Source organism: Triturus cristatus, chromosome 3_1 (assembly GCF_964204655.1).
Source record: "Triturus cristatus chromosome 3_1, aTriCri1.1, whole genome shotgun sequence".
Taxonomy (NCBI): domain Eukaryota; kingdom Metazoa; phylum Chordata; class Amphibia; order Caudata; family Salamandridae; genus Triturus; species Triturus cristatus.
In genome coordinates this window covers 994,469,691-994,485,238 of record NC_140583.1, presented here as the reverse complement: position 1 = coordinate 994,485,238, position 15,548 = coordinate 994,469,691, and the positions used below count along the sequence as shown (strand labels likewise).

The following is a 15,548-nucleotide window of genomic DNA, read 5'->3' as shown; positions in this document are numbered from 1 at the left end:
TCCAACCTTAGTTCAGTTCAGTAGTTTATTTTCACAGGCCTAGGAGGTCCATACAAAGTCTCTGAGACTTTGGCTCAGCTGCTGGTTGGGTCATCGGTTGTACCTTTGGCTCCTGGTGGGGCCAACTTGATCCTCAGCTGTCACTGGAGCCATCCCTCTTGTTGCTTCCGCCCGACAGCTGTCATACTGGGAGTCACACCTCGGTGGTGGGTCTCCATCACTGTTTGATCCGTGATTGTCCTGTGCTGGTGGTGCAGGTGTGCCCTCTGCCCCTGCTTTGTCATAAATTTGCCAAGGGTGGGCTCTCACTCTTTTAAACCAGGACACATTATTGATTGCTGTTACCTCCCCTTGTCGGGCTGTCACCATGATGCCGTCTATTGCTGTCACAGCCCAGTGGCCAGTGTCGTGTGGAGTGGGGAATATCCTCCTGGGGTGGCGATCATGCATCAACACCGTATCCCCAGGTGTTAAGTGGCAGCTGCATGCTCTTAATGTGTGGATTCCTCCGTATTTGTGTGCTCTCTGGGTAATTTTTGGGTGGTATCCAACCCAGGTGAGCTGCAATTGCATCTCACCTCCTCCCATGGGGAGCAGTGTGGGGTACCATGGAATTCTCAAAAGAATCTGGTGGGGCTGATTTCTGGGTCTGATCCTTCTTGTCCGGCTATCTTTCATGCCATCTTTATGGTGCAAATAAAGTGCTCAAAATCGCCATTGGCTTGTAGCTACTGAGGAGCAATTTTACTGTGACGCATGCCTAGGTATCATAGGAAGTAACTATGCCCCTTGGAAGGGTGATCCATTGTCTGTCCTGGCGTCCTTAGGGAGGCCAAAAGGTGTGAAGGTTTTCTCAAGTGCTGGGATGACTTTGGAGAATGCAGTTGACTCCATCATTTCTACTACAGGGTATTTAGAGTGGCTGTCCATTACTACTACTACCACAACCGTGTGGGAAGCTGCCGAAGTCCAGGATGACCTTCGCCCATGGTGTCTTACAGCGTTCTTCAGTGAATACAGGTGCAGTAGCTTCAGGTCCACTCGTCATCTGGCAGGCTAAGCACTGCCTTACCAGACTGTCTACAGCCTCATCAAGTCCGGGGAACCGTAACTTTTCCCTCAGGTTGTTTTTCATCTTGGCTGCTCTCTGGTGCCCATCGTGAGCCAGTTCTGTGACACTGCTGAATTAATTATGCCAGAATTACCAGCCAATGTCCTTTGAGTAATATTCCTTCCAGTGAGGTAATTACATCATTCCTGTCTCTCCAGAATTGTGTAAGTCTTTCTTTGTCCAGGTTTGTCCACTGGTTGATGTCACTTAGGAATGTTTTCCGAGCTCCGTCACGTAGGGTGGTGATAATCATTTAGAGTACTCAGTCCTCTGCTGTTGCTCAATGGATCTCCTGGAGACTGAGCTCCCTTGGGCGTGCCCCTTGGTTTATTAGTCTCTAGTACTCCTCTATTTGAACGTTGTCGACCACTGAGGGCCTTTTGCTTGGCATGGGGTCCCTCGAGAGGAAATCTGTAGAATTCCTTGACCCTTGGTGATATATAACGCTGGAATTATACTGCTGTAACTGTCCCATTCAGTGCTCAAATTTGGGCGGGGTATGTGGTGCAGTGTCCTTAAATAGGGTTACTAGTGGTTGGTGGTCCATGACCACTTGGTATAGCCCCCCACCTAGGTACAGGTGGAAGTCTCCACAGCCCCACTTGATGACAAGGGGCTCTCTTTTGATTTGGGCGTATCTTGTTTCTGTGGGCTCTGCTAGCAAAAGCTAGAGGCGCCCACCTGCCAGGTTCCACCTCTTGGCTCAGTACTGCCTCAACCCTACAGGGCTTGCATCCATGATGAGTTCTGTCCTTTTTGACTGGATCAAAGTATGCCATGGTGACCTTGTCTAATAGTGTGTTTTTTAATGTGTTCGGATGATTCGGCTTCTTTGAAGCTGAAAGTCTACCTATCTTCTGTTTTTGAGGCCCTGCTAGAGTCATGAAGTTAGGGTTGAACCGGCCGCAATAGGTGGTCATCCTGAGGAAACTGCATTCCTCTGTGTCGTATTTTGGTGCTCAGACTTGTCAGATTGCTTGTGACTTGTGGGTGTCCACCTGAATGCCATTATGTATAAAGACATATCCAAAGAAATCTACCTTAGTTTCAAATAATGAGCGCTTCCCTCAATGGAGGGCAAGTCCATGCTCACTGAGTCGCTTTAGGTTGCTTGGCATTCACCGTGATGTTCTCTGTTGGTTGTCGGGTAAATTTAGAAAGTTATCACTTATGTTCACGACATCTTGGGGGCCCAATAGTGTCTTTCTTATTGTGTTTTGGAATACTTTTGCCACTGAAGAGATCCCAAAATGTAGACTCTTATATTTCCTCAGGTTGAGGTGTGTTGAGAAAGTTGTTATATATCAGCAGCCCTCATCTAGTTGCAGTTCATGATAGCAGTCATTTGGGTCAAGCTTGGAAAACCACTTGGCTCCACTGCGGTCAGGGATTAGATCATCCATGGTTGGTGTGATGTGCCTCTCCCTCGTGATCACCTTGTTGGGGAGGCGCATGTCAATACACAGCCAAATGTTTCCTGAGTGTCTGGGTTTTTCCACAGTTACCATTAGAGGTGCCCATGGAGTAGGCCCGTGCATTTTTTCGGTAACCTCTTATTTTTCTAACTTCTCCAGATTTTTTTCAACCAGTGGTCACAGGTGGAAAGGTACCTTGTGGTGTCACAGGGCCACCGGTTTCAACATCCTATCGATGTTTAGCTATACTAGGAGTCCTTTGAGGCATCCCAAGCCCTGGGTCTAGTGTGGGAATTGCCGTACAATGTCTTCCACATGGGTAGGCTGGACGTTCCTAGCAAAGAGTACGAGACTGAGTTCTTCAACTGTGAGGCACCTAACTAGAGTTTCTGAGTCTAGTTTCACAAAGTGGAATCTGGCCAGCGTTTCCGTGTCCTGGTTCTGCACTGAGACATTGGTTGTCCCCACTAGCGGGAGTGGTTTGCAGCCTCCATAGGCACATATTGTGGTCCCAGATGGTGACAGAATTGGTCTTGGTCTGAGGCAAACATATTGGTGCTGGCTCATCACTTTCACTGATGCCCCTGTGTCAATGAGTGCTTTGACTGTTGTACCAGCTATGACTATTTCGTACATGGGTTGTGTTCTGTGAAGGATATGAGAAAAATGTCTTCATCTTTTGAATGGTCAGTGCCCTAAATGTCTCCTGTCCACTTGCAACTTGACGTTTGGTTCTGCAGCTCAGTTTTATTGAGTGTGAGGTTTCGGATTGCTTTCGTGGTGTAGATCTCCCTCTGGCCCATTGGCTTCTCGCACACATCTGCACAAACTTGCAAAAAAGTTTAGTTTCTTGCAGCTGGAACATGTTCTTCCTTGGGTGGGGCGATTCTCTGCTGTGTGTTATTCATTCCCACAGTTCCTGCAGCGGGTGCCGGGCGCATTGCTTGGTGGCATCCCCTTCCCGACCTCAAACTGTGTCCTGAGTGCATTAACGGTCTCCATCTTGATCATTGGTTGTTTGCCTGTGTGGGTACCACCTTTATTGGGGGTGAGTGCCGAGTCCATTTCAGCTGCCCATGCCACAGAAAAGTTGTGGGATTGGGCAAGTGCCAAGATGTCATCTAGGCCAATGCCCAGTTGCCATAGGATCAGTCCTCTAAGGGCCATAGACTTGCATCTTTTCTTGCGCTGCACATGCACTTCTTTGGGCTGGTCATCGGCAGTGCAGGTGCTAGCCAGCTCCCTCAGATGGGCATATAAGTTGTCGATGGACTTCCCTCCCATTGGCAAGCTTGTCAGGGTTTAAATCAATCAAAATCAGGGTTGAGCTGGAGGTCAAAGTGAGCATTAAGGGTCTTGACAGCACCTTTCTAGTCATTGTCTGCACCTGTTCCAGGGAAGTGTTCAAACAGCTTCTGAATTTCTTTCCCTGCATAGTGTAGTACCAAAAACCTCTTGACAACACCATCAGTTTCTCTGGTTGCCCCTAAATAATTGTTAAGGCCATGCCACTCACATTTTCTATCACAGCACTGCTGTTGCAGGGTCTCCAAATTCACCAAATGGCTGAAAAGCAACAACTGCGTTCTGGGCGTGTGCACAAAGTGCGGCTGTTGGGGCCTATGCAGTGCCTTGCTCAGCGATGGCATAATCCGCCATGATGCGTAGCGTGATTAGCTGTGTGGGACGGGGGAGGGGGGACACTGGTAGGGGGTCCCATTGCCCTGTAATGATGACCTTTCTCTATGGGCGGCACTGTGCGCCCAAAAAGAAAGTGCATTAGAAGTAGCATTCAGGTCCTCACATTGGTGCGACCCTCTTTATGGTGTACTATGCCAAACTTTGGATGTATGCGTGATGATGCCAGGATTCACCACTGAGCAGGTAGTAGCCCCACAGATGATGGTGGCCTGGACAGGCTACGTGCAGATCTGAGGATGTGTTACTGGGCAGAGGCACAATGGGGTGGAGCAGGATGCATGCAGGGCCTCCCCCTATGTGATTGTGAGGATGCACGGGCTCCAAACCAGCCTCAGGATGGGCGAAGCAGTCCAGGTGGGGCTCACTTGCGCAGACGCTTCTGTAGTGCTAACGGTCTGTGGTGGGTGCAGAGTTCCAGGTAGTGGGGGCCCGCTGCAGGAAGGCCGTCTGGGGCCGCCAGGAGTGTTCACGATGCAGCTGAGGCCAAAAGGCGAGTGCACATGGCGGGAACTATCCCCGTTACGAACATTAAGTGCTGCGTGACGCATGCAGGCTTAGCGAGCGGTGCACAAACAACAGAGAGCCACACTCTTTAGTAGAAAGTGGGCCGAAGTCCATGATTGGTCTCTCAGGTCTCTTTATATAAACCCTCGGCCGTGAAGGTTGCGTGCGTCTGTTCAGGGTCAGGGTTCACCCAGCAGGTGCCAGGTACCTCATTACAAGGTCGCAAGATTAAGACAGAGTCATGATAAATGGTCATATAAATGACGTACAAGAGCTTGTACTGCAGTGAATTTCAAGCCCACGAGTTTGGCTTTGATAGACCCTTGCTCAAAAACTATTAAAGTTCATAAATGTCACAAGAATTATCTTGGCCACTAACACATTTGTATCATCCTTTCCATTCCCAGGCAAATTACCCACTACTGTCGTAAATAAGCATGTTACTTGAAATTGGAAAGTTCCCAAAAACTCCACGTAGTGGCCGGATTGAATTTTTCCTCTCCCCAGCTCACCAATGTTAAGTTGGCAGCTGCGAGAAAGGCGGTCTCGGCTGGTCACTGTAGAGAGCCACTCGGCCTCTACACTACAATGTATATACCAACACACGCATCCTCCACCCCTCGAGGCGGGCTCGCCCCGAGGGCATAAATAAAGGTACGGAAAGACCGCTCGGGGTCTTTTCCGGCTAACCATTGAACGGCCTACTGCGTATGTGTCAGTGCCAGCGCAGCGTTTCAGCGTGGCCTACTCCAGGCCGCCACATTGGCGATGAGGCCCGAAGTCCCGCTGCGTGCCACCAGCGATATCGCTGCCACCGCGGCGTCATCGGAGCCCACCCGAGACGCTCCATCGACGTCCTCGGAACCCACCCGAGACGTTTCATCTGCGGCCTCGGAGCCCACCTGAGACGCTACATCGCCGCCGGTACCTTTGGCTGGCCGTGCCCCTCTCCGGAGATATTCTTGCTGTCCTGCTCCTCCGTGCCGCCCACGCGCGTCCCTCCCTGTCGGGGACACGCTGCAAGGGTGTGGCGCATCATCGCGTGCAGCCAACCCTGCTTCAGAGGCGCTGCCTCGTGGAATCCCCGGCTGCGGCCGAGAACACGCCTCTGCCTGAGCGACCCGCCCGCGACCTCCCGGAGCGGTGAGTGCGTGCTCCAGCGCCAAACAGCACACAAACGAACTTTGGGGAGAAACCGGTGTGGCTGAGTCTTGAGGCATTGACCACACACATCAAGCAGTGGCAAAGGCAAGCACTGAGAGCTGCATAAGTGTATGTTGGGTACAGCGAGTTTCCCTGCACACCAGGCATTGGTAGTGGCAAGCTGTAGGCTGGGAGGCCCTCCAGGTGCTGCATCACGCCCTCCTGCAGCGGAAGTGCACCGCGTCTCCCCTGACTGCCTGGAGTCGCCAGTGGAGGTGAAAGACTCTGTGTGAGGAAGTGAGTACTCCCACCACGCGCCCAGCGTCCCGCAGCCTCTGACCCAGTGCCACCCAGCAGATCCACGTGCCTGGCGCCAAATGCAGGTGCCACTGCCTGCCACCATGAGCACCCCACCACCCGCTGGCGCCAACGCCCCGCCGGCCCATCAAGCGGCTCAGGGAGGAGGAGGAGAACAGGCCGCAGATCTTCGCCACCACGCCACGACCAACCCACTCCCGCCATTTAGCGAACTGGAGGATCCAGCCACGGCGGCGCCACGTTGGAAGGCGTGGGTCGGTCAGCTCAATACGATTTCACTGGGACCCAAGAAACAGATGAGAGAGTGAAGCGCTCCCAGCTAATCTTCTACGGGGGACCTGAAATATATGATCTCTTCGAGTCCCTTCCCAACACGGGCAACGCGGACAACTACAACGCCACAGTGGCGGCTCTCAACCGGCATTTCGACCCACAGCTGAACCTGGACTTTGAAAAGTTCAAGTTCCGACGATCTCTCCAGTTAGGAGATGAATCAATAGACATGTTCCACGCGCGTCTGCGGAAGTTAGCAGCTACCTGTGAATTTGCCGATCAAAGAGAAGAAATACGGAGTCAGATCATACTCGGATGTAAGTCAACCCTGCTCAGGAAACTGATTCTGCGCCAGCCGGGCATCACACTGGACCAGATCTTGGTGCTGGCCAGGTCACATGAACTCTCGGATATCAGGGCAGAGGAGATGGTCGCCGCCCTTCACAAACCACCCCAAGTACAGAGCACCGCACGGGCCCCTCCTATCAAAGAGGAACGCGTAGACGTGATCTGGAGAAGGCCTACACCTGCACTAGTCAGGGCGCGACCGCCACCTGGAGGACCTTGCGGAAACTGCGGGGAAGAGCACGCCCCCACGGCCACGTGCGGAGTAAAAGGGCGCAAATGCTCCCGCTGCGGGAGAATGAACCACTACGCGAAGGTATGCCGCAGTAGCCAGCCACGGCCTGCCCCGACAAGACCGAGGGGATTCACGCAAAGAGTCAAGCAACTGTCGATTGCCGAATCCGATGAGACCGAAAAGGGGGTGACGCACCAACAAAACCTCGACCTGGAAGATGAAGACGACGAGGTATACTATGTGTCGTTCGTAGGACAGGCAGGGAGTCGGCGGAGGCCGCCGCCCATGTGCTCCGTCAGGATACTCGACACGGACATTCAAGCGCTCATTGACACCGGAGCGACAGTAAATGTCATGGACTCCCGACAATTCGAGGCTCTGGAACACCGACCCCCTCTCCTACCGACCAAAGCAAGGATATATGCATACGGAGGAGTCGACCCCCTCCCCCTGAGAGGAATTTTTGAGACAACAGTCACCAGTGGGCCCCTCACCACAGCGGCCAGATTCCACGTGACAGAGGGGAGGAAGGGAACCCTCCTAAGCTGTCACACGGATGAAGATTTAGGCCTCGTGTTCTTCACGAACGAGGTGCACGATGCACACGCTGAGGACATTCTGAGAGAGTTCCCCGAGCTGTTCACGGGGCTAGGGAAACTGAAAGGGAAACAATTCAGACTCCACATAGACCACACAATCAGGCCGGTAGCCCTCAGACACCGAAGAGTACCCTACAACTTGAGGCCCCAGGTTGAAGCAGAGTTGGCAAAACTCGAAGCACTGGACGTCATCGAGAAGGTCACTGGTCCCACGCCCTGGGTGTCCCCGCTGGTGGTCGCCCCGAAACCAAAACAGCCGGGGGCCATCAGACTGTGTGTAGATATGAGGCTACCTAATGCAGCTGTTAAGAGAGAGCGCCATGTGACACCTACAATGGACGACATAGTAGCGGATCTTAATGGCGCTAAATGGTTTGCGAAACTAGACCTCAATGCGGGGTACCATCAATTGGAGCTGGAACCGAGCATTAGGTACATCACGACGTTCGCAGCACACTTAGGCCTCAGAAGGTATAAGCGCCTCAGTTTCGGAGTATCTTCGGCAGCGGAGGTATTCCAGAACGCTATTAGAGAAACCCTGTCGGGCCTGACCGGAGTGCTTAATCTAAGCAACGATATTCTCGTATTCTCATGTACACTTGAAGAGCACCACGCCCAGTTGAGAGCAACACTCGAACGACTGAGAGACCATGGCCTCACACTGCACAAAGAAAAGTGTGTCTTCTATCAGGAATCCATCGATTTCTTTGGCTACACATTCACACGCGAAGGCCTGAAAGTAGACCCAAAGAAGGCACTCGCCCTTCCGTCGGCAAGCATCCCCAAGTCTCCCACTGAGGTGAGAAGTTTCCTCGGGATGGCGACGTATTGTGGAAGATTCATTCCAAACCTAGTGGCATTATCCGAACCCCTCCGTGCCCTCACGAGAAGCGACCAGCCCTGGACATGGACAGTAGAAGCCAATGCCGCATTCGGAAAGATCAAGGCGGCGCTGCAAGACAAGACTGTCATGGCGTACTTCCACCCTGGGAGGCCGACGGAGCTTGTAGTGGATGCCAGTCCGGTTGGGTCTGGGAGCGGTGCGGCTTCAGGAGCACGAGAAAGGCACGTGGAAACCAGTGGCATATGCCAGCAGGGCGCTATCGGATACAGAAACCAGGTACGCGCAGATTGAAAGAGAGGCTCTAGCGATAAAGTGGGCCTGCCAACACTTCCATTTGTACCTGTTCGGACAAGACTTCAATGTAATCACAGACCACAAACCGCTGGTCTCACTGTTTGGAGGCACCACGCGGCTGGCTCCGCCCCGTATTGAACGTTGGGCAGTGCAGCTGCAACAGTACCAGTTCACGGTACTCTTCCGCCCAGGAGCCCACAACCCGGCGGACTACCTGTCCCGACACCCTGAAGATCTTCCCCCGGCATGTGTCCCCACAGAAGTCAGGTACTCCGACGCCTATGTACAAATGATCGGCCGAGATGCCTGCCCGGATGCGATGACTTTGGAAGAAGTCGGACAGGCCACGGCCCTAGATGAAACTCTGACGAAAGTCAAGGCGGCCCTGGTGTCCCACAACTGGAAGAGGTTCCTGGAAGGCAACCAGGCACTCACAGGGGAGGAAAAGCATGCGCAGCAGCAGATGTGGCAAGTTCGTCATGAGCTGAGTATTGGGGAATGTGGCACGGTGCTACGAGGCCATCTCTTGGTTGCCCCTAGAGCTCTGCAAGAACGGTGTCTACAGCTGGCACACGAAGGCCATCAGGGGATGGCGAAAACCAAGGCACGTCTCAGGAACAAGGTGTGGTTCCCTGCCATGGACACAAAAGCGGAAGAGCTAATACGGCGGTGTCGAGCGTGCACAATCACAGGGAGTGATCCACCGTCAACACCAGTTATCACGGAGGAGCCATGTCACCACCCATGGTACAACGTGAGCGTAGATTTCGGCAGTTTTCCGGCTGGGAGACAGATGCTGGTCCTGGTAGACGCCTACACAAAGTTCCCGGTGGTGGAGGTGGTGGAATCCACGTCGTTTCAACACATAAGGATGGCGCTAGAGAAAACCTTTGCGATGTTGGGGAACCCGAAAGTGATTCGGTCAGACAATGGGCCACCCTTTTAAGGCCAAAAATTTAAGGAATACATGGCGAAGCGGGAGATCAAGCACAGGCGGATAACCCCTCTGTGGCCACAGGCGAACGGAGACGTGGAAAGGCTGATGCGTACGTTGAACAGAGCCCTGCGCAATGCTGTAGAACAAGGGCAAGATGTGGAAGCAGCGCTAACCAAGTTCCTTGACGCCTACCGGCACACGCCTCATTGTACGCCAAAGTCTGCACCTGCCCATCTCCTGTTTAAAGAAGCCCCGCGAGATGGAATACCGACGGACCCGTCGTGGAGCCCACCAGCGCATGATGATGACGCGGTGCAAGGACGAAGAGAACAAACGAACAATAAAGCCAGCAAATACCGAAGAGCCTGAGAACATCACATTGTGGCTGGAGACCAGGTCATAGTAAAAGATCGGCACCCGGGGTGGAAGTTCCGGACGCCTTTTGAACCAGATGTGTGGACCGTCATATCGACAAAAGGGACAATGATCACAGCACAAAGAGGCGATGTGAGAGTGACCAGGAATGCGTCATACTTCAAAATCTACGGAGTTGTAGCCACGGAACCAAACAGCAAAGAAACAGAACCAGAATACGAGGGCCTCCAAGAGTGGCTGGCCACCCCGGATAGAGGATCGCCGAGGCGGAGAGGAGACACACCACCAGAGGACTCGGGACGAGCCGCAGGGAATCACCAGGAACACTGAGCTCGAGGAGAGGGCGATGGTTCCCGGGGCCTGGCTGAGAGAGGCGTACCCAGCAGGGGAGGGGGCTCCAGGCTGCGGAGCAACCCAGCCCCCAGCCAAAGACTCAGAAACTATGTGTGTCCCTCGCCATGAGCGTAAGACTTTAAGTGAGAGACACTGTCTAAAATGTTGGAGGGATGTAGAGAGCCACTCGGCCTCTACACTACAATGTATATACCAACACACGCATCCTCCACCCCTCGAGGCGGGCTCGCCCCGAGGGTATAAATAAAGGTACGGAAAGACCACTCGGGGTCTTTTCCGGCTAACCATTGAACGGCCTACTGCGTATGTGTCGGCGCCAGCGCAGCGTTTCAGCGTGGCCTACTCCAGGCCGCCACAGTCACTACCGCTCGCGCTGAGAAAGTTTACCCACGCATTGAGTAAACTGCTGCTCCAGTAGAGCATCTAACTTAAGCGGCAGAAAGAAGCAGTGCCCTCGTGCTCTGCGCATGGTGCCATAACACGCTGGCTAAAGAGAAGCGCAAGAAGCATGATGTATCACACTCTGCCACTTTCGGAACTCCGCATAGTGCGACAGAGTTTTCTGGTCACTTGCGAACTCCGCCCAGGCCTAGTTACACGGCCTCAGAGGTTTATGTCATGGTATTTTACTACCACCTAGTGGTCTTAGCTGATACTGTTCAACAAACCTCAATGACTGCATTCACTTTGATGTTGATGTGTTGTATTGAGATAGCTTCAATACCCCCTTATGTATTTGGGTTTAACTTGTTGCCTAGGTATGAACTGCATTTCCTTCGTGTCCAGATTAAGATTATTATTCCATATTAGATTTGCTCAGGTGTCCACCGGGTATAAAATAGTCTTCAACTCTCTGCGTTTTTAGGTAAATCTTGTACAAGTTTGACATTTTACAGCCCTCTGCTGCTGTCTTTCTGATATGTTCAAGAAGATGTTCATTGTTCTGCGTCTCTTCCCACAGAGAAAAAGCTAAAGAGATGTGGCAGTGGAAGAAGGACCTACTGGCAGAAAAGATTGACTTGCAAGAAAAATTCAAGCGGCAGAAATACGAGGTAAGTGCAATTTCACAGTTCTGTAGCACCCTCAATCTCCAGGGTGTCGCTGTCGATTACAGGTCTTGCCCAAGTTAGACTAGGTCCTACCAACTGGTTGGCGCTCTATTCCCCCAACAAACATCGAAGGCTGTCCCATCTGCAGGGTAAGCTGGTACAGTGTCATCCTCAATGCCAACAGAAACGTATCCTGCCCAGGCACGGAGGAAGAGGAAACACTTACGTTTAAGTTAAAAGAAAACCCAGAATCAGTACCTGTTTCTAGATGTGGAAAATTATTTATTTATTTGTCTCCTCTCTAACTAAATCATTTCAAAGTCTTGCATTATTTTCTTATAACCCGGAACCGCTAAGGCATCCAATTTGCTTTCTTGGTCATTGTAATATCATCCTTACATTTCCTTAGCAGTTTTACCTCAACCCAGAAAATAAAAAGCTTGGTAGCTTCCAGCTTACACTACAGAGTTAGGTCACAGTTTATTTTCACTATAGTTAAGTGCATCAACTGATGCTATATAGAGCAGTGCAAATACACAGCTTTATAAGCAGTGGAAAAAAGGAACTTTATGAACAATAAAGTAAGGGTTAAAAAAAATGAGACTTCAATGTGAACCCTTGAAAGATACAAATTTATGTTGCTTGGTTTGCACCACCTGTAGTGTTTCCCTGATTCTCCTTAAACACTGAAAGGTCTTGAAGGTGGGATCATCTTGTGCTTTAGTGTCACGGATGCAACATGCTTTTTAAATGTTTTACATTTCAATGCATTGTAACATTATATTTGTAGTTCATCTGGTTTGGAATGGAATAAGAGTGCAACTCCCAAAATACTTTGCAGTGTTAAATGTTAGCCTGAAACTTAAAACATGGTTTCACTGGCACTAAACGCATATCAACTTTCATTCATATCAATAAGGCAGGAGAATGACATAGTTTCATCCCATAATCCATTTCGCACTATTTGAAAAGTCTTTGCTTGACTGTCACTAGAGTTTCTTATTGGTCTGTTCCTAGTGCGCACTTGGCTCTACTTTTAACCTGCGGCTTTATGAGGGCCAGGTATTGGTCACCTAACAGCAAAATCACCCAATTCTGACAACTCATATGATTCAATATAACTTCAATATAACTTGTGTGTATGGCTCTCAGGGACTTCAGTTTTCAGACACAGCTTGGAAACTAAATCTGATTTTCAAATCCACACCACAAGCCATTAAACAATTTGGTTGTCACAGAGAGCCTGTGCTACTAGGGTGGACCTCGTATAGATGCATACTGACCCCATGACATGGGAGTCACATTCACTCGGTCTGGGATTGTTAGTTAAGGACACTTGGGATTCAGGCATTTATACTTTTTAGATCTCACCGTCTGCAGGTCCAAACACGCCGAGTGCTGTTGCCTAAAAAACATGATTGTTGAGGGCGAGCCCGATGGCTTGCTGTCACTAAGAGAAGCACAAACAGCACAGACATTAGCAACGCTTATCTCAATAGCGATAAAAATCCTCACGCTAAGTGGCTAATGTGAGATTATCGCTGGAAACCCAGCGATAATCTCACGTTAGCTTGTTGATAGGGACAGACAAACTTAGCCATGATATCCTCCTTCCATAGGATATCATGGCTAAGTCAGAAAAATACCAGACGTAAAAAAGCAGCGTTAACCGCGGTTAGCGCTGCTTTTTTTGTCTCTAAAGGGGTTAGCGATATTCTTGATAATAGGAGAAATGTCGCTTAGCGACATTTCTCCTATTATTTTACTCTGGAACGCCCCCTTTGCATCTCATTAGAGATGCAAGGGGAAGCGTAGAGTAAAAGGGTGCTAACATGCAAATTTGCATGTTAGCACCCTGTTGTTGATAGGGTGCTAGTTTTATCTCTGCTTTTTTGGCTTTTAAAGCCAAAAAAGCAGAGATAAAGCCCTTGTTGATATGCCCCTTAATCTCCCCGTGCCCACCAAAAAACGAATGTGTCTCTGTAACGCAACCACTGCTCATCTAAAGCACTCTGATACCTTCGGGTCTAGTTCGTGCTATATAAATCTGCACAAAAAAAACCTTGGTGCTGTCACTTGGACATTTACAATGATCTTCTCTTACAGATTAACGTCCTGAGGAACCGAGTCAGTGACCATCAGAAGGTGTAAGTATTCAAAGCCACGTGACTTTACTATCCACGCACTCCACCGCCTTCCCTCAAAACATCTGGGTGGAACAACTTGCCTGAGTAATGATAAATGGGGCCAGTGGTGAGGACTAGGTGGTAGGTGTGTGCAGCCCTGTCGTGAGTGAGCCGAGCTCAGTCAGTGGTTTGGAACTAGGGGTGCGGGAGGTGCTGCTGCACTCAGAAAACCTTTGCAGTATTTTCTTTTCATTAAAAGACACAGGGACAACTGTCAAGCAACTTCTTATGATAAACTTGCTCGACATGAAGGTCTCTGTTAACCTTTCCTTTCTCGAACTTCAGTGATGGGGACATTTTGTAACCGGATGCTCCTGCTGGTGCCCTGCAGATTGTAAAAAGGAAAAGGCTACAATATGGCAAAGTTTTTAACACACATAAAAATATATTTGCTTACTTGACAAACTTATCTTTACACATATTTCAAAATATATCAGCAACATGCCAATTACAAATGTGGCACTTTGACTCTTAATCCTGATGTGTCATGAGTCAATCTCGGTTAACACCAGTGAGACTTACTTTTTCTTAGTATTCAATATGTCCTACTTTCATTAAATATGACAATTGCAAATCCAGAGATGGTATACTTTGTGACATAAGCAATGAGCCCAATATATTATTGCCATGCAATTAAATTGATCGTGAAGCCTGTTTAGAGTTAAAACCTATGTTTTTTAACTCATATTACCATTAGGCCTGGGCCAAAATTCTGTTCCGTTTGCGGAAATTGCGATAATTTGGCATTTTTGCGTTCCGCGGAAAGCGCGAAAATGTCAAAATTTCCGCATTCCGCGTAGCGATAATTTGTTTCTTGCTTGCGCTGTAAAATAATACATTTTCGTGTGCGCGCGATCGCCTTACCTGAATCCCCGCGTTCGCCGAACAGTTTTCCCGATCCGGTCGCGTTCTCCACGAGATGTTGGATTGTTGGTAGCCATTTGCGCTGTCTCGCGACAGTTCGCGCCCGCAGTAACGTCATGCGTCGCGCGATCACGTCTTTCTTCTCGCGATCATGCACCGCGAGACAAGTGAAAACAAGATGGCCGCGCCCGCGAGCAACCGCATGGGTAAGTTGGCGAGCCGCGACCACACAGAAAATACCGCGAACAGGCGGGAAAAAAACTTCCGCATCTTCGCGATATTTCCGCGTGTTTGCAGAGATTTTTAACATTTTCGCGATAATTTGCGAAAGTGAATTTCGCAAATTCTGCCCACCCCTGATTACCATCTGGTGAATGCATTTTAAGTTTAGCCATAACCTCACTTATGTTATATGGTTATACCACATCAAGGTGAAACCGCATCTCCCCAAGTAAAACAAACATGCCCCATTACCACCATAAAAAAGGTAAGCAAAATGCTTGTTCTAAAAAAAGTAAGAATGTCCGAAAGCAGTCACGTTACAGCAAGTGTTACAGCACACCGTGGCTCATTTTGATCTACAGAATGCTAAATTGGAAGGAAAAGCCTAGAGCAAAATTATTTCTGCTATCAGGTTTAACTTCCCAATAGAGCACAGGCTAAAAACAAGCATTGACAAAGCCAGTAGGTGTCGCCTAGTTTACCTGTTGACTTTCTTCAACTAGGAGCTATAGAGGGAAACTGCCAAGCCGCCCTCCACTCAACATCTATCAACACCAATAATGGCTTGGCATCAAGAGGAATCACTTTTAAATTCAAGGACCTCTACTACTATTGGGAATAACTATTTCCCAACCTCTGACAACACGTCCAAATTAGTGAGGTCCTGGGCCTCTTAAATTTCAGTTAAAACGACCTGCAACACTGCCCTTCATTGCCTAACAATATTTTTTACACAAAGTAGATCACCACAACTCACAAAAGTAATCAGAGAAATAGAT

At 49.9% G+C, this 15,548-nt stretch overlaps 1 protein-coding gene across 3 annotated transcripts in view; it reads left to right on the top strand.

The window, feature by feature from the left end:
- Positions 1-15,548, top strand: part of LOC146861373 (troponin T, cardiac muscle-like) — a 195,709-nt gene that overhangs the window by 158,369 nt on the left and 21,792 nt on the right. For all 3 annotated transcript variants that reach the window (XM_085645676.1, XM_085645675.1, XM_085645674.1), the window contains 2 exons: positions 11,410-11,500; positions 13,604-13,644. In XM_085645676.1, the coding sequence (XP_085501802.1) occupies positions 11,410-11,500; positions 13,604-13,644 (132 nt within the window). The remainder of the gene's footprint in view (positions 1-11,409; positions 11,501-13,603; positions 13,645-15,548) is intronic.